The 18,654-nt window shown below is 44.6% G+C and overlaps 1 protein-coding gene across 1 annotated transcript in view; it reads right to left on the reverse strand.

Moving 5' to 3' along the window:
* The window catches only part of COL20A1 (collagen type XX alpha 1 chain), a 41,493-nt gene that overhangs the window by 13,279 nt on the left and 9,560 nt on the right, over positions 1-18,654 (reverse strand). The window contains exons 10-24 of the mRNA XM_035548159.2: positions 17,777-17,949; positions 16,886-17,015; positions 16,200-16,345; positions 14,637-14,760; positions 14,043-14,185; positions 13,746-13,875; positions 13,089-13,231; positions 11,884-12,016; positions 9,108-9,250; positions 8,322-8,451; positions 7,970-8,026; positions 5,022-5,060; positions 3,200-3,338; positions 1,324-1,466; positions 794-903 (exon numbers count right to left, since the gene is read on the reverse strand). Coding sequence (XP_035404052.1) covers positions 794-903; positions 1,324-1,466; positions 3,200-3,338; positions 5,022-5,060; positions 7,970-8,026; positions 8,322-8,451; positions 9,108-9,250; positions 11,884-12,016; positions 13,089-13,231; positions 13,746-13,875; positions 14,043-14,185; positions 14,637-14,760; positions 16,200-16,345; positions 16,886-17,015; positions 17,777-17,949 — 1,883 coding nt within the window. The remainder of the gene's footprint in view (positions 1-793; positions 904-1,323; positions 1,467-3,199; positions 3,339-5,021; positions 5,061-7,969; positions 8,027-8,321; positions 8,452-9,107; positions 9,251-11,883; positions 12,017-13,088; positions 13,232-13,745; positions 13,876-14,042; positions 14,186-14,636; positions 14,761-16,199; positions 16,346-16,885; positions 17,016-17,776; positions 17,950-18,654) is intronic.

The following is an 18,654-nucleotide window of genomic DNA, read 5'->3' on the forward strand; positions in this document are numbered from 1 at the left end:
CGGAGACTTTTAAACACATTAATGCCTTCTACCCAATTCCCAGAGTTGGAAATTTAAGCAAGAGTCCTGGTAAAAACAAGGGACCAGCCAGCCATCCCCATGGGAAGTCACAGCCTCTTCAACAGGCAGCCCTGGTGGATGGACACTAGACTAGGAGAAAGGAAGCATCTGCAGAGACAATAAACATTTTGTGGCCAATGAACCCGAAAATAGCATACACCTGCAGGTTGCTGTGAGCACCCTTCATTCCCTCCTGCCTCTGGACAGAGCTCATCACTGCCCTTGGCTCTCAAACTGTCCCTGGCTGCCCCCTCTCAGGCATTTCTGACACCTCTTCCACAGATTCCTTGGTAAAGCACATATATGAAAATACGTGCTATATAAGTAAGTACCAAAATGGCAAATGTATGTCTTTTACAAGGAATTAATTTAATATACGCACTGTGTATTTTATTCCTATGCCATTTCATGTTATTACCATATATTGCATATAAAAATGATGGCCATTTTGTGTGGCTATAATTAACCCATCCCCATTAGCATTTAAAAAATGAGTCAATGTGCAATGCATTTTAAGAATGCAATCAATAAAATTGCATTTTGCACATGGGATGAACCTAAACTCTTTACCATCATAAACTTCAGCACATCAGATAGGTTTGCTGGTTCCCTAGCAATCTGGATGCAAAGCACTTATAATCACTCCTCACTTTGCACAATACACATTGATGGCAAAATACTCTCAGACAGGAATGAGATAGTGAGCTACATTTCTCCCTTTTTTGATAAGGACCTTATGAAAGCTCCCATAGAATATCTTCTTCACTTCCTGTTGGTCAAAGGAGACTTCCTGCAAGTCAGCCTTGTAGTCATGGTTGAAATAGGTCAAGGATTTCTTACTGGCTACAGGGAAAATAGGACAAATAACAACTTAGAATTAAAAGAGAATTTGATTTCACCGACATACTGAACAATAAATAAGTAAATAAGCTTAAACATTGTGAAAGACTTCATATGTTATAATCAAATATTTCTAAACAATGGAAAATAAAGATAACAGGTAAAAATAAAGAATATATTACAAGTAGAATAAGAATGAAAATACAGCTTTTAATTGCACAGGGAAGCATTTAAAATGTGATGTTGACAGCAACAACGAAGTTTCCTGAAAACTGCTGCTGTATAAAAAAATAAAAATAAATAAATAAATAAATAAATAAACCGTAACCCCACAAATATCCAAGTGAATACCCAAACGAGTTCTGCTGCCTGCAGAAACATATGCAAATACCTGGAGTTAACGTATTCAACATGAAACCTTACGGTCAAGGTTAACACCGAGGAGGGGCTGGAAGTCCTCATCTGTTATTTGCCACACGGCAAAGGGCTCCTTGGGGGTCTCGGGCAGGAGGCGCAGGAGGAAGCTGATGGTGTGCTCGGGTGGGATTGCAAAGAGGTGGATGTCGCTGAAATGAGACAAGCCAAGGGAACATCAGTTGCATAAAGCAGTAAAAGCCAGCAGACAACATCCTTCAGACAGGGTTCACCTGTCACGTTTCTTTGGACAGCTTGGAAAAGCTTCAGCCATGGGACTGGAACGTGATATGCAACAAGAGAGCCTGGCCCTATTTTGTGCACCCCTCTCAGGCTGTCAAAGCCTGAGCACACGATGTGAGGTCCTCGAGGAGCTTCCCCTGGTGCCACGGGGAGACCCAGGTGGAACAGTCGGTGTCAGTCCATCACTGCCAGAGCTGCCCCAGGGAGCGCCAAAGACACAGCAAGTGCAGATTTAATGCTTGTCAAAATAGAGTTTACAAGAGATCAGACAACCTGTCAAGCTCCAAAACTCTTGCCCAAGCATCCTCTTCAAAATGAAGGAAGAAGGGTTATCGTGTACCATGGGGTAAAATTTTAAGTCTGATCAGAAATCAATAGAAATGCCCTGGAAGGATAAGCACAGAGCCCCCAGAAAGAGCCGTCTGCTCCCCATGTCCCAGCTGCAAAATTTGGGCTCAGCTCTGGAACTTCTGAGCATGCAGCAAAGCCCATCAGCAGCTGCTGGCAGGGCCTGGCTTCGTCTGCAGCCGCTGCCAAGCTCGTCAGGGAGCGCTGGGCAGAACTGCAGGGGGAGGATGCAGGGAGGCGAAGAAGGTCAGATTGGTTATGCCTGAAATACATCTGTAATCTGAAACAAGATGCATTTGCATGGGCATATACACAACTCATCAAGCATCTTTTCAGGACTGATTCATAAGTAATGTCAGCTTCTTATTCTCCCTCTATTTCTGACGGTGTAATATCCTTGGAGAGGCATACGTACTAGCTGAAGAAAAGCATTTGCCCATGATTTTCCAAAGTATTTACACTAAAGAGCCCTCTGAATCTCCCCCATTCTGTGTACTCTAAGAAGCTTTGCTTCTTTAACTAAGATTAGGCTGAGCCAGTGCCTCAGTAATTAGGCTTTAAACAAAGTAGCACTGAATGTCAAGAGTCAGATCATTCCTGATTTATTATCATTAAAAATGAGTGAGGTCATGGGAGCTGCCTGGCCCCTGGGACCCTGCCGAGAAGCCTCGTACACAGCAAACAGGGTCAAGCCACAACCCTCGGTGGTTATTCCTTCTCATCAGTAAAGATCAAGCTACTGAGAGCAGCCAGGAGACAAATATCTTCTAAAGCAAAGCTCTGTCTGCAAATCAGAGATGCTGGGAGGAGGGACTGAAGATGAAAACTTGACCTCAAAATGCCATCACTGAAGTGTGCGTGGCTCTGCGCAGAATGCCTAAAGAACTGTGCAGTGCCTGTACACGACACAAGCCTTATGTCCATCGCAGCAACTAACACTGCAAAATAAGTGATTCTGTAAAACGGAAAACCCTCCACATGTGAAAATTTTTGGCTGCACAAAAATGAATAATGAATACCCATGTTGTGTCCTCTTAACGTCTGCAGGATGTATCCCATACCCATCTTGAGGCAAGTCCAAGGTTAATTTCTTCATGTATTGAGGAGAAACATATGACATTCTTTTCAGACAATGAAAAGTTTAGCTCATCATCTTTACAATTTAATTTTGAAGTTGCCGGTGGGGCTTCATCATTCATACACAGATCAGTGATCTCCCCTTGCCGTGAGCACAGCTAATGTGTATGCATGAACCCAACAGCAAGCACAATGCTGGTTGCAGCTCTGCTCCCACCTGGTCCTCTGGGTGAGCTGAGTGTCCCTGAACAGCGTGAAGGTGCGGGATCCGCTGAATATGAATGGCTCCATGGCTACGCCTTTAACAGAGGAATATTCCTTCTCTACTAAGCCAAACACTTCCATCATATCAAACCCTGGAACAGACAAAGAAAAGCGGAAAAATAAGTGGTTAGAGAAGAGTGGCCAAAAAAAAGCGTGATGGTAGAGCAGGTAGAATGAGCTTCTGGCTAGCATGGAGCAACAGGAGAAAAGGCCACAGCAGCAGACATCAGCAAGGCTGAACAGACTCACTAGAAACCTGGAGCATGTTCCACAAGTGGCAGCCAAGGAAAACAGTTTGTGTCTGTACCCTCTGCATACATTTGCTGTAATTGCCTCTTGGAGAAGGATGTACTAAAGATGGAGACTGCCACAATTTTGTTTTCAAATCTCCCGAACGAAAAACAAGTGAGAAATTACTCTAAAAAAAAATTCTCCATTTCAAATAGATGCAAAAATATTGTCTCCAAAAGACATGGAACCAGTCCAGTAATTGCTGGCAGGAAGAGAGAATTATTTCTGCTCTGAAATGCTGTATATGTAAGAGTCACAGAAAAAGGGAAAGAACTTTAAAATATGAGCATTTCCATTTCTCTATTTTCATGAGGCACCCAGGGGTGACCTGCCTTATGCAGCCTACAGAGGTTCTCCCCTGACATCTCTGACATCGGCTCTCCAGCTCAAGCAGCTTCATCTCACTTCCCTGGTTCATCATTAAAGCTCTGAGTCATTTTCTCATTTCAGTTTTCTGTTCTGTAAGACAAGATCTTGCAATTGGGATTCTTTTTTTAGTTTATCTGAGTTTGCAGCAGGGTGGGATGAAGGAGATAGCTCATTCTCTAGCAAATGGAAGGGCTACAACTTCATTACAATGTGAGCTTTTCAGTCTGGATTCCCTCGCCCTTCCTCTATTTACTGTCACCTGCAGTTGCTTGGTTTGAGTTATTTTGTTTTTGGAAGTTGGTCCAGGGGGCACTTTTTTCCCATAATATTACTAGGGTGTTTTCTAAAATAAATAAACTTGAGCCATTTATTTCTGATACAGGTCTCACGGCACTAGAGTTGCATTAAAACATGCATGAAACACAGTAGTGTAAAGATGCAAAACAAAACTCAATTCACAATTATAATCATATTGCAACATAACCATATTAATATATTGTGAATCTGCCATGTAATGATTTCAGCAATTTCTTTTTGCTCTCTACCCCTTTTGGTCCCACCCCACTGCATACATTTAACTTTGTGTGTTCACTAGAGCAAGGAAATGAGCAGGCTGTCCCATGCCTCAGGTACAAGCCTTAAGCAACACATTAATTCTGTCTTGCACCCAATGAATAATAATTATTCATATATAGCCAGATCGTTTGAGCAGGAAAGACAGACTCATGAAATAATAGCCAAACCCTGATGGGAAGAGCAATCACCCTGGATGCAGATGAGAACAAGGGTCAAGTCCCTGGCAGAGCAGGGATTTAACCCACATCTTCCATATTCTATAAATATAATCCAGCCATTCAGACTGGGGCAGTATCTTTCTCTTTCCTGGCCCTCAGCTTGAAAAGTGGTCTTCACTGTCACCATTTGAAGGGTGTCAGGTCTTACCTGATAAAGACTGTTTTCCTGTTTCGTTCTCAGACTTCTCCCCTTTCCCTCAGGGCAGGAAAACCATTCCCCCCCCTCCCCGATTAGCTATTGCCTATTTCTCAAAAAGCAAGACCAGATATTGTTTGCACCCTCACAGCCCAGCACCATGTAGGCTTGGTGCGATACCATACCTCGTATGGAACCCGCAGCAGAGCTGATGGTGGGGCAGGCTGTGGGAAGAAAATAAAAGGGAAAAAAATTAGGGAAAAAAAGATAGTAGGGGATTACTAAAGCAAAACAAACAATTCCTCTGGGCTGAGCAATGGAAAACACAGCAAAAAACAGTGAATATTATAATATTACACAACTTAATTTACAGTCTGGTCTTGAACCTTTATATATATATGTATATATATATATATGGAGACAGGTACTAAATTTATGTTTATGCAGACAGAAAGGTTCTTCCTTGTCTTGTCCATCACAACAAATAAAAAGATCGTCTTTCATCATCAAACATCTTCGTGATCACTTTCTTTTGACTAAAACACCTAGCACCTTGCAATATGAAATAAAAGGGAGCATTATGTTCTGCAAGCTTCTTTTTAAAAACAGACATCAAAACACATTTTTTAATAGTTCTTTTACTTAAACATGCATATTAGCGATGCTGTAAAATAAAGAAACATATCTTCAGTTCCAAATTTTATACCTGAAATTCAAAATACACTTAGTAAAAATTCAAGCATCAACCTGCTTTCTGTTTGTTTGCTTTAATAGCAGCCAGGAAGGGAGGAAAGATGCAGTGCTGCACATGCACTTTGACATGGTATAAGACATGGCTTTGTGTCGTCGCACACTCCAATTACATGGATCCTTATAGTATGCCAAGTTTTTTGCTCTTCTTCATGCTTGAGAAACATGAAGAGTTCTGGCAAAGTTTTGCAGGTCCCCTTTCAGAAACTCACTTGGTAAATCCTCTAATATGCCACAGAAAGCAAAATCTGAGGATGCTGGGGAAAACAGGCTGTAACGTGAGGCACCACGGTTACGAGCACTCTCCACGTAAACGGTTCGGGTAAGGGAGCGTTTTAGAAACCAGTGCACGAATGCTACTTTCAGTTATCTGCTGCCATTTAAATCCCAGGCCATGGATGCCAGATGGAGCTGGGACAAAGGGAATGCTTGATGCAAAATGAGAAACATCCCTGAAAATCAAGGACACTTGACAAGATGGGTTATTTCATAAGTGATTTTCTAGGCCATCTGTATAATAGAATCTAGCAGATCATTATACTGAGGCTTCATTATAACCTTTATATTGCTATTTTTACATCCATGTCATTTCACACCTAATCAGAAATGCAAGGCTTCCAATTGTCCATACCTAATTTTGTTTAAAAGATCTAAAAATGTAAAGGTGGTGTCCCATCCTCCCCATGGCACATGAGCTTCCTAAGTCCACTGGAGGTTCAATGTGATTATTCATAATCAAGTCATACACAAAAAGAAAGGGAAAATAAAGCAATGACTTTGATGGTCATGGGACTGCTGAATCCAAGAGTTAAAACACAAAGGCTAACAAGATCCCAAGACCTCCATTATCTGACCAAACACATACGTTTGCATACATGTAACATAATTCCTATAGAATTGAGTATAAATCTATTAAAGGGATCTATAGAAACATTAAGAAATCAGTTACTGAAGCTTAAGTCTCAAAACAACCTGTTTGAACTTGAACAACCCCTGGTTGTGGAGCAATGTCCTGCATGCAGGACGATCCCAGGTCTACAAGCCACACATCTGCTCTTTTCCTCCTCCTTACAGAAACCAAACAGCTTTCCAAATGCAAACCATTGCTCAGAATTGAAGCAAGGTGAAGAAAATAAGTTTCCCTCCAAACTCATATAAACAGGTTGTGGTCTTGCCCATTCACCAGGTATCTGACTGCCTTGCCTGGGGGTCAGGGAGCTCCTTCTGACCCTTGCCCAGACCCCAGTGTCCGTCTCGCTGGTGCCCTGAGGGTCTTCACCTCCCTCCAGCACTTGGGTTGCTCACAGCTCTTTGATCTGGCAATGCTCGGCTCAGAAAAAGCGTATCAGAGTCAGGGTAAAGGAACCCTGGCACTGATAGCGTGCACTTCTGCTTTGAAGATTTTTCCTTGACTCCCAGCCTAGGATTCCTGCTGTCTTGTTGTTCTCTTTGTTTTTTGTTTTTCTCCCCAAATCCCAGCCAAATGCAGTCACTGTACAACAATCATCCACTCCTGCACCATGTCAGACTATTTCTCTCAGTAACTTGGTTATATATCAATGTTTGAGTCTTTTACTGCACGTCCAACATACTTGCCAAAATTATTACATATCATCTCCACTTCTTCAAAGAGTAATTATGTTATAAATTACACAATTTAGTATTTCTCCTGTGGTCTTTTCAGTGATCATAGCCATGCATGCTATAATAAATTCTACACCAACATTAGGGGATAATTGTTTTCTACTTGAAAGTTCACAGCATTTTCCCTCTGTGATCTGAACACCTGCACAGTTCCTCAATAAGCCACTTGAAAACCAAGTCTGATATTTTCTTTGTTGGGTACAAACTAAAATTTACTCATCTAATCTGCTTCATTCTCCCTTCTTGGCTTCCCTCAGTAAATTTTAAAGCTGCGGTTTTGTTTAGAATCATTTCAAGTAGACAGGAAAAAGCATTAATGCCACAATATCTGTATTCCAACATTTCCTTCTTAAGAGCTTTTTATAACCTTGTTAATTCAACAACTAGTCCACTTCATAGTTTGCTTTATATCAACGAGGAGAACATATGCTCATTAAATTTAATAAGGGACTTCACAAGGAACTTTAATTTAAAACATGTCATCATTCTCCTTGCTCCATTTTGGTCAAGTCATGCAGAAATCCTTTAAATACTCTATCAGTTTCTTTACTGGGTGAGCCTGCTTTTAAGGTTATGTGGTTCCAATCTCTCCTTGGACTGATTCACAGTCCCCAGGGGTGTCTGTCAAGAAGTGCCATACCAGCTCCTGCCTGTCCTGAAGGACCCATGCTGTGTGATGTGTTCCAGGAAAATAAATAAATAAATAAAATAGCAAAGCCAGCCTTTATAGGTGATTTACCCTCTGTTTTAGATGGGACGAATCCTCGTATTGAAGGCAGTTTAGACATCACAGGAGCTGAAAGAGAAAGCAACGTACACATGAGCTTTGTTGTTCAGAACCGTGATGCTTGGCTCAGGATCTGCATGGCCACCAGCCCTTCTCGCTCATCCCTGAATTACAAATAAAGCATGGGAGGAGAGCAGAAACTGGGGCAGGATTTTCCCTTTTCCAGGTTAGCAGTGTGCCCTGCTGAGCAAAACCCTGGCCCTAACCACAGCCCAGTGTGAGGACATTGCTGTCGCTGTAGAGATTACCTCAGGTCTGATGGAAGAAAGGCAATGAAGATGCACATGTTGATGGGTTCACTCACCTGTCCGACCCGTTGCAGACATGCTCTCGCTCTCTCCTGTGTAGTGGACAGCCGAAACGATCACCTTGTAGGCTCGGTCAGGCAGCAGCGACTGCAAGGTCACGCTGCTGCTTTTCCCAGAAGCCATGATCTACAATAGAGTGGAAAAAAGAGCTCAGCATTTGGGCCGGCTTCCCATTACAACTTATTCACACCCTGGGATTACACTGAGGGTTTCTAGCAGTGAGTCCTAGAACAGACATGCTCAGGGCATCATCCCCACTTTGTTCAGGCAATGGTAAAAGTAAAACAAAGAAGCTTGACTATGCATTGCCATCAGACCAGTCGTGTCCGTGGGAAGAGCATTTCCCTGTGTAAATACCCCAATATTCCCCCTGCAGATGGGTCAAAAGATCCTTATAACATGGTAACCTGTCTGGGTCAGAGTAGCAAACGTACATTTTAAAAGGTTCATGTATAGCATCCCCAAGTGAGAGGGGCACTAGACTTATCCTTTAACACTCGGAAAATTCCACACACACCCCCCTCCCCGGTCCATGTGGAGAAAGCCGTGTTATTAGCAGTTTTGATGGACAAAAAATAACACAATCACTAGGAAGCCTGGAAGTCTTCTTCACAAAACAACATGCCAGCAATTAAAGGGAAGAGATTTGGGTTTGTACTCCTGCAAACCACTTATCCTTAGGGCACATCCTACTGGAGTGAGCAGGGCTCCCTTGGGTGTGAAATTGTCCCCATGTCCCTCTGCTCTGGTGCCTGTCCCCTGCAAAGGAGCTAGAGTCTTACTGTTTGCTGGGCGCCGGTATCAGAAACGGGGCTGTAGGTGATTTTGTAGTGCTGTACGCGGCCCTCGGGGGGCTTCCAATGGACCTGGAGGCTGGTGGGGCTCTCGGAGTCGATGAAGAGGTTGGTGGGCGGGCTCCGGGAATCTGCAGGGGATTAAAGGTGAGCAGCATGAAAGTCTGGTAGCGATGCATGTAAATGGGGTCAGCCTGACATGCTTCCAGGCCCCTTCCTGAATGTTTCTGTGCTCTGCTGCTGACCAGGGCTTGAAGCAGAAGCAGTCACCTCAGGGATCAGGCAGGGGAGGAAACAGAGCCTGGAGGGATGAGGATTGCCTGAGTACAACATGGTACAGCTCAGGCATTCAGAAATTCAAAGCCTAGGACCAGAAAAAGAATATAAATAAATAAATCTTTGATGGGGAGAAGAGTTCTGGAAACATGAGGAAAAGAGATCCTTTGTATGTATCATGGACTAACACCAAAGAATACCCTCCACAAAGACCATTTCAGCAAAGATCTGGAAACAGTGTATAAATAGCTTGATTGCTGGTTAAGCCTGGATCAAAGCTCATGTATCATCATTTCTACTATTTCTCAGCTTTTCCTTTGTTTTAAAATCATTCTAAAAAAAATAAAAAATACACAAAGCATCCAGCACACAGCACTTTTGCGTAGCACTTCTCACACCACCACCCACAGCCTTGGGGAGGGTACAAAGCCTGAGCTACTCCCCTTTTCCTGGCCCTGCACCATGATGTGTGGATGTATCCCAAATGGGTGATGGGCTGAGACACGGTCATCAAGAACAGGGTTTGCCAGAGATGAAAGCTGAACAGCTTTTAATTATGTAAATGCATTTCTTTCCCTGGGGTCCCGCTGTGTAGCAAACTGGATCTGGCAACAGAGGCTATTATGCTGGAGGGATTTCTCTGGGCAGGGGCTGGGGGTCAGTAAGGGAAAGACAGGGGGGGTTAAATCCATCTGCTGCTCAAACACGGGACTCGAGAGCATGGGGTCACCTACTCCAGGAGTTTGTTTCCAAGCAGTTTCTTGGTGTGTACAAACCTCTGGCCTTAAACCCACACTGATATGAAGACAAAGAAGTCTTGGAAAGAGAAAAAGCAGCTTTTTTTTTTTTCTCCAGAAGAGACTAAAAATGATGGGTGAGGCCTAAAGACAGCCAAGGACACACACCCAGGCTATGAAGTTTCCATTCTGCAGTTTTACCTGCAGTGCAAACAAGCTCTTCTGCCCACCCAGCAAAGTCTGAGGTGACCTTAGAGCACATGTTGAACGAAGATTATTTGCATCTTCATTGATCCTCCTTCCCTTTTTCTGGACAAAACGAGCCTACTTTTCCTGAAGCTGAACCAAGTTTTGCTGGGAGCTGAATCAGGCTGGAGGCTGTTGCTGTGCATCACCACAAGGTAAAGCAGGGAAGAAAACAAGTGTGGGAGGAAAAGTCACTTCAACGGCGCTATTATTAGTGCTGTGCTATACCTCTGCATCTTTGCTGTCTGCATTGGCTATTTCATTCAGCTGACGTAAGTGAAGGCTCTGTTTAAGTGAACAAAAGGAAAGTTAAGTAAACTCTTCCAAGTCGGGTTTATTCTGGAAAGCCCCCAGGCCCTGCAGAATCTGATGGCATGGATCTGACAGCCAGGGGAAAGGTCAGCTCCTGAAGCTGCCCAGGAGGAAGGAAGCATCTCTGGCACAGAGGACACCATCTGCGCTTTCACTTGCCTCCTGAGCCTCTGCACCCTGCTCCTCCACAGGAGGAATCCCGGGCTGCTCACTCTTGGGTCCAAGCAAGGACTGCTTGCCCAAATACTCTTAGAAGAGCACCATCACATGGCATTTGCAGTGGGTTGAGGCAGCTCCTTTAACATTTTGCAATTTATGCTTTAAAATAGTCATTCGCTTTTCTGAAGCCTCTAAACAGCTCTAATATTCCCTTTTTTCTTATAGGGCTGTGGGATGCTTTCATTATTATTTTTTTCTTGTTGACATGCAGCTCCCAGGTACTTGCCTGAGGTTAGCTTTCTGTAAACAAATGCTATTGTTATTCATTTTTAATAAAACCTGAGCTTCTTATTCCAGTATTGCCATTTACTCTGAGCTTCATCAGCTCAACACCAGGCTAAAAGACTTTATTCTGCAAAAGAGGTTGAGAGCTGAGAGATGAAGGAGAGAACTGCTGCTGCTGAATGAATTGTATTCCATTCACTGCCAACAAAGCCATTTTACTGGCAATATTAATTAAGAGGACCTCTGGGAACACCACTTTTTAACCCTCATATCCAGCCTGTACAAAGTGAGATTTAGATAATGCTTCCATGCAGAGTCTGCCTGCAGGATTCTCTCTCATTCTTTAAGTGCCCTCAGATGATGCACAGCTCAGCAACGATGTAGTTAAAGAAATCCTCACCCTCCTTAGCAGACAATATTTTACTAACAGGAAACATTCATTAGGCAGCATGGCAGCACATTCAGCTGAGCACCCTACAGAAAGCCAATGCATTTGCATCAATACACCATACAGAAGGGGAAAGTAATGCATCAGCCAGCTCATGCTTGCCCAGCCTATTTTTCCTCAGGAGAAATTCAGAATGCTAAGATGGGAACCCAAATATCTCTAGCCACTTTTAGACATTCAGGTTTGGGTTTTAAGAGCTGCAGAAGAACAGACCTGAGCTGACGGTCTGTGCTTGGATCTGAGGCATCCCATGCCCTCGTTGTTACCCCTGGGCTGTGGATACCAAGCACTGATCACTTACTGGTCCTGTGCTGAACAGAAACCGTGTCACTTCGAGCACCATCTTTGTAGTAGGCCCAGATGGATATTTTGTAGTCTGTGTTCTTCTGCAAGCCTGGCAGGATGGCAGTTGCCACATTTCCAGCGACGGAGAGCTACAGCAGGGCAAGAAATGAGTCATTTGAATCCCCAGGCTTCCCCAGTCTAGTTCATACCACCTGAAGGTCTGGCTCACAGACTGCCTGTAGGCACAAATGAGTTAGCACAGGGCTTTGGGGACAAAGTCAACTCTTGTGGGTTGTACAAATCTAAGCAAAGGCAAAGTTCCAGCCTTAATTAATGCAGAATAGATGCCCATGCATTGCTGGCCAGTTATATTTAACAGCTATACCAGTACCACAGCACAGTGCTCTGATACAAGATAGTCAACCTGCCACGAGCACAAAATCCATCTGCTCAGCTTCCATCTTTTAGCTGTATTGGGGACACAAGTACCAGTATACCCCTATTCCAGCCCAAATGTGAAGCCTTTTATGGGAGACTCATGCATATTTGATCCACTTCAACTGCTGTTTGCACTCATACTGAAAATAAGGGCTTGAGATGAAAGAGGCCACCTGGTTCATCCCCTCCCCTGCTGCATAAGCTCTGGACCTGGTCATTTTCCTCCATAAGCTCCTCAGTTGGACCTCATCCTTCTTGAGGAGCAGTATCCCAAAAGCAGTCACTGCTTATCACCCCTATAAATACTTGAGTATTATCTTTGTCTTCTCCACAACAACTTGACATTGTGGGCTGGTGATTTTCTGCAACCCCAGACCTTTTTCTACAGAATTGCTTCTTAGCGATTTATTCGACATCCTGTATACCTGTAGTTAATTATTCCTGTCTAAGCTTAATACTTTCTGCTTGTCCCTATTGAATTTCATCCTTGAGGTTTTTTCCAGAACAATTCTGCAATCTTCAAAGAGCCTGGAGGACTCCAACCCTGCCACCCTGCTGTCCCTCCTGCTTCCAGCGCTCAAGGTGACAACTGCACCGCACAGAGCCGGGCCCAGGCGAGACCCTGTCTTTACTGCATAGGCAGTGGTGGTGATCTGCTGAATTTCCTGAGCCCATTAACCCGAAAAGATTTGCATCTCTCCCTGACACTCCTGCAGGTGAGCGCAGAGCCATCAGGCAGACCCAAGTCCAGTCCATCCTCCCCAGCTGTGCACAGGTCCATACCTCCTGAGGCTTCTCCCCACCGGCTGCGCTCCATTTGATCTGATAGACAACCACGTCGGAGGCAGCGACGGCTTCCCACTGCAGTCGGAGGCTGTTCCCAGAGAGCTCGGTCACCTTCAGCGCCCGCGGTGGGGGGACCTTTACTGAGGGATTCAGAAGGAAATGGGGCTGAAGCGCTGACAGCGCCTCATCAGAGCCAAGGTGGGAAGCAGGTGGTCGGGGAGCAACACAACAACCAAGCAGATGTCCGAACCCAGCCTGTCTTTCACTTCTTCAGACCCAAATGACAACAGCCATCAGGACAGAGAGGGTAAATCACTTTTAAAGCCCTAATTAAGGAGGATTATTTCATTTGTGGAGAGGACGTGTCACTCTGGTACTGTAAAGAGGAGAAGGCTCCCAAGGACACGGAAGTTAGCAATACACAGTGCTTTTTCCTTATTTGCTTCCTCCTTTTATTCCTTCTGCTCCATATTAAACATAACAGAGCTGGGCATGTACCACACAAAGAATAACAGACATTTGGGTTTTGTGCAAGGCTTTGGGTCATAACGTGCTGGGACCAAGTCTTCAAAACATCCCAGTTTACACACACTCGCTAGCCAATTTTGCCATCTTTTACCACAAGGACAAAAACCATTTCCATTCCCTACTTACAGGTGGTAATGTTGCTGGTAATCGGAAAGGAGTCGCCTTCATCATACGTGGACCTGACACTGATGAAGTACTGGGTAAGGGAGGACAAAGGCCTCAGGACTGTGGATGTTGCAGTGCCAGGAACCTCAACCTGTGAAGGAGGAGGAGGAGGAGTTAGGAGAGAAGCGTGGAAGAGGCTGCAGAGGGCACACAGCTGGCAACTGCCTCAAAAACACCCATTTCAGAGTTAAAATCCTGCCACCAGACAGTGCTCCCTGAGAAGAGGGCAGTGTCTGGCCTCCCACCTCAGGGACTCACCTCCTCCCCAGTGTTGCTCCCTCCGCTCGCCTCGTAGGTGACATGGTGGGCCTTCACCGCCCGAGATGCCGCCTCCCAGCTGACGCGGACGGACGCATGGCTGAGCTCGGAGAAGCTCAGGTATCGGGGGGGACTCAAGGGCACTGCAACAACAGTTGGTGAAGGCACCCCAGGGTTTCAAAGGCTGCACAAAGGCAACCCCGCTGGTTGCCTCCTGCTGCGCTGAGAGGACTCCACCTTGAACTAAAAAACTCTTTCACCACGGAGGAAAATACTCTCTTCATGTCACTGCCGTAGGTGCCTCTGGGGTGTCGTGAAAGACTACCTGGGCTTTAGGTGGAGAAACAACCAAGTAATTCCCCTTTTCTCCCCCCCCAAAAAAAGACCTCAGGGAACAGCTCTTTCAGGAGTCCTCTTTTACCAGGGGAAAATCACTCCTTTTCACAGCTCGCCAAGGGATTAAAGGTCCCCGCAGGGACTGATATTTGCTTAATATAAGGCAGGGTTTACATACAAGCCACATGCCCAATACGACAAGCACCTCATCTAACAAATTTATCCTGTTTGAACAATTTAATAACAGCTTAAACTTACAGGTGGTTTCCTGGATGCTGGCAGGATCGCTTGCATCTTCCCCATACATCGCATACACAGCAACAGAGTACTCCGTGCTGGGCGACAGCCCATCCAGCAGGACCTCAGGCTGGGCCACCTTCACCTGCCAACAGAGAGCCGCCTTGGGGCACCCTTCAGTTCTGGGGCACCCTCTGATACCATCAGCAGAGCAAAACCTTACAGAGGCACAGGCCAAGGTCCCTTTTGTATCACTAGTGACACCTGCACACTCGGCCAGGTGCTTCACAGTGCTCAGGGCATCTCTGCTTCCCTTCCCAAGGGACACCAAGCACATCTGGGGTTCACATCACTTTCTCCCACCATAGTCTGCAGAGGTATCAATGTCTTATACAGAGGTGTTATTGTTTTGGGTGGATCTGGAGTTATCTGCAGTGAGCAGAAAGTGATTCATTGCTTCTAAGGAAAAATCTCACTGTGATTTTCCTGGGAAATTCACTAAATCAGAATGAACTGGAAAGTAGGAAGCAGAGCAGCTTTCATCACTGAAAATATTAAGCTTGGAGTATCACAAACCCCTATTCTTAGTGAAAGTCTCCCCCAGAAGGAAGGCAACATAGCAGGAAGCTAGCACAGATCTCTCTGTTTGTAGACATCCTGCAGTGACACCCCTCAGGACAGAGCACAGCCCAGAAGACACTGAGGTACCAACATCCCTGAGTCACACACAGTGAGAGAGGATGGAAGTGGAGCAAAGAAGTTGAGGTTTCAAGTGAGAGACGAGAATCCCATTTTCCTCAGGGGCCTGGAAAGCCAGGCTTGCAGAAGAGCTGCCTGCTGCAAGCAGGGCGATAGCGGCTGGGTTGCTGCCACCTGCCGCTAACACAGCACAGCCACAGCCTGCTCGCTGCAGAAATCCACCTTGGGGACTTACAGGAGTCTGCACAGATTTATAAAAGGCTAGGAACATTTTAATGTTGGTTTATCAGACATCCCATAGGTAGGTAACTGCAGAAGTGTTCTATATGCTCAAATAACATTTTAAATGTTGTTTTCCACTCAAATGTTCTGAAAGTTTTAAAAAATGCAATTGTACATTTAAAGCAGAGTACAAGCCTTAATTTCAGCTATTACTGTGCCATCAGGAGGGGAATCTGAGTCAAACAGGTGATGCACGTTTGTACAGGTACTGCAGACAACTTATTAAAATGCAACATGACAAAGGGACCTTAGAAGTGTTCAAGGATTTTCCACTCTTTGAGCACTGTTTTGCTTTTATATGGTGTCATAGTTCTCCCTCAGAAGGTCAGTGAAAATTGCCCTAACAAATTTTCAATTAACATTTTAAAATAAACAAAACAAAGGCATTTCTGTATAGCCTTGAGGATACAGAAATTACTCTGGAAGCTGAAAAGATATGAGCTCTGTCCCTGAAGTCCCAAAGATTTCTGTGTTTCAGATCTGCTCTATATAAAACGGTCACTACTTAAATCCCACATAGAGGCAGGGTTTCATTTTGGCCTAAAGTAACTGAGAAGAGTCCAGGCAGAGCAAAACCAGTATCGTTATTCTCATGAGCCCTACCTCCATCGTATAGTCCTCTGCTCCATCAGGGGCTGCAGAGCAGAGCACCAGGTACTGCGTGGCTCCTGGGGCTGCCTTCCAGCTCAGCCTCATACTGTTGTGGCTCAGCTCAGAGACGCGCAGGGAGCGGGGGGAAGACAGAGGCACTGGGGGAAAAGAAAAGGACAACTTCAGTGTGTGAGGTCTGAGACAGCTCAAACCCCACAGGAGAGCTGGGTTTGCAACAGCTACTGCAAACTGGTGGACATCCATCCCATGTCAAACACAGTGGGATGATCGCTTTGCAAGGAATAGGGTTAATTCATCTGCAGCCCAGCGATAGCAAAGGGGCAAGGTGTTGCAAGACATTTTTAGCATGGTGTGTTACTGCCGTGACAGGGTGAGCTGAGCACAGTGGTGGTGAATGGTGGTGCAGAATGACACCAGAGGGGTGGAAAGGGACCCCTGAAGGTCTCTGGCCCAACTCTGCTGCTCAAAGCAGGGCCAGATTACAAAAGGATGCTCAGGGCCTTGTCCAGTCAAGCTCTGAACATCTCCAAGGATGGAGATAGCTGTAGATGGACCATCTGAACTTGAGGGAGGAGGGGAAATACAATGCCAGGCTCCAGAGTGAGGTGGTTGCAAAGAGAGCTTTGCTCACCCATCACAACCATGCGTTGGAATAATCCTCCCTACTCACGACCTACGTGTGAAGGTGACGCCTCTCAGCCCATCCCCAACAGCGGTGTCATAAATAGGAAACACCGACACCAGATACTCCGTGTGCGAGGTCAAGTTGGAAAGCCTCAGAGAGGAGACTGCTCCATCTAAAATCACCTGAAAGCACAAAGGAGGGCTGTCAGGACAGGGATGTGTCAGCTGCCCTCTAGCAAAAGAACAGCCTTCCTTGGCTAGCATGGTTTCTCTGTAGCACACCTGTGCCCAGAAACATGAAGTCTGATTGCCCTCCGAATTTTCTGACAACTCGTATCTCTGGGGAGGCTTTCTTGCCCTCCCCAAAATGAGAAGATAGGAGGCTGTAAACTTTCCTGTCCTCTAAGGATTGGATCTGTACAAACACCAAGCACAAGCCCCTAAACATGCTCTGAAATGAATGGAACAGTTCAGCTGGAAAGGACCTACAAATCTAATCAAGACCAATTGTCTTATCGCATCAGGCCTAACCAAAAGTTAAAGTATATTATTAAGGGAAATCCATCAAGTATTTGGATTTGCTTTTCCAAATTTTTATATCCTTCACAAATCAGTGTCTTTGGACAAATCTATATTCCCATATGTCCTGAGTCAAAACAGATGCTTTAGGGAGGGGATAACACTGTGCAAGAGAAAACTCCGCACTGACATAGTTTGCAGTAGTTCTAGAAACATGATGTTTATCCCATTTCCTCCTCTGTCTTGCCATCCTATCAGCTTTTTTACTTATGCATTCAGTGCTTGTTTAATTTCATCTCTGGTTTTCGCTGATGTCCTACGATAACTGCACTCCTACCCTCGTCTCTCTGTCTACTCATCTACCTAAACTCCCAGCCACTGCCTGGAAGACATTGCAGCCTCGGATGGCCAAAAAGGCCCCTCACCTCCTTGGGGGTGCCACCCTTCGATGGGTAATACACAATCCGGTATTTCTTTGGTGGTCTCAGAGGAGGACTCCAGGTCAAGTGCATGCTCTTAGAGGTCACAGCTGATATTTTAAGGTCAGTTGGGCTCAGCTGGGGACCCATATCTGTGGGGATATCTTTCACAGTGCTACCTAGTAATTAAAAACACAATTACTTTCTCATATTCAGACTTCTCATACCAAACATACTTCCTAGCTCATAAGTATGAGTAACATTTTTCCAATCAAGTTGCAGTCCCCTTTCCTACAGAGCACAGAAACTGTTCCAAACTGCTGTTAAATAAATATTTTAAAACTGGGCACCCAGAACATAAATACTCCACAGAGAACAGGCTGTGCATTTTGCTGGGAGCTGGGAATATTTTTTCAACAGAAATCTGTATTTTTGCCTGTATTCAAAAGAAGATTTTTCAATTATGAAGGTCTGTTAAAATTAAATATAAGACTTTATCTTGATATTTTTTTTTTTAATGCAACACATCTTTCTTTAGGCTAACCTGCATCTGTGAAAATATGTCAAAACATATTTTCAAAAAAAAAATCAAAGTACAAATTAATAAGAACAAATCAAATTATTTCTATGAATCTCCAGAGTGTTAAAATAAAAGTATGCTTGAAAATTTAGCTCTCATTCTCCTTAGGCAAATCTTAGAGCAGAGAGAGATGGAAATATGTACATGATATTCCTCCTGAGAAATATAAGCTAACATCTGGAGTAGTTCTTCACTCTCTTGTTCATCACGCAAGCTACCCTCCAGCAATATATATATACATATATATATATATATATATATATAAAAATAATAGACTGCTTGGTTTTAACTTGAAAATATCTTG

Source organism: Cygnus atratus, chromosome 16 (assembly GCF_013377495.2).
Source record: "Cygnus atratus isolate AKBS03 ecotype Queensland, Australia chromosome 16, CAtr_DNAZoo_HiC_assembly, whole genome shotgun sequence".
Taxonomy (NCBI): Eukaryota; Metazoa; Chordata; class Aves; order Anseriformes; family Anatidae; genus Cygnus; species Cygnus atratus.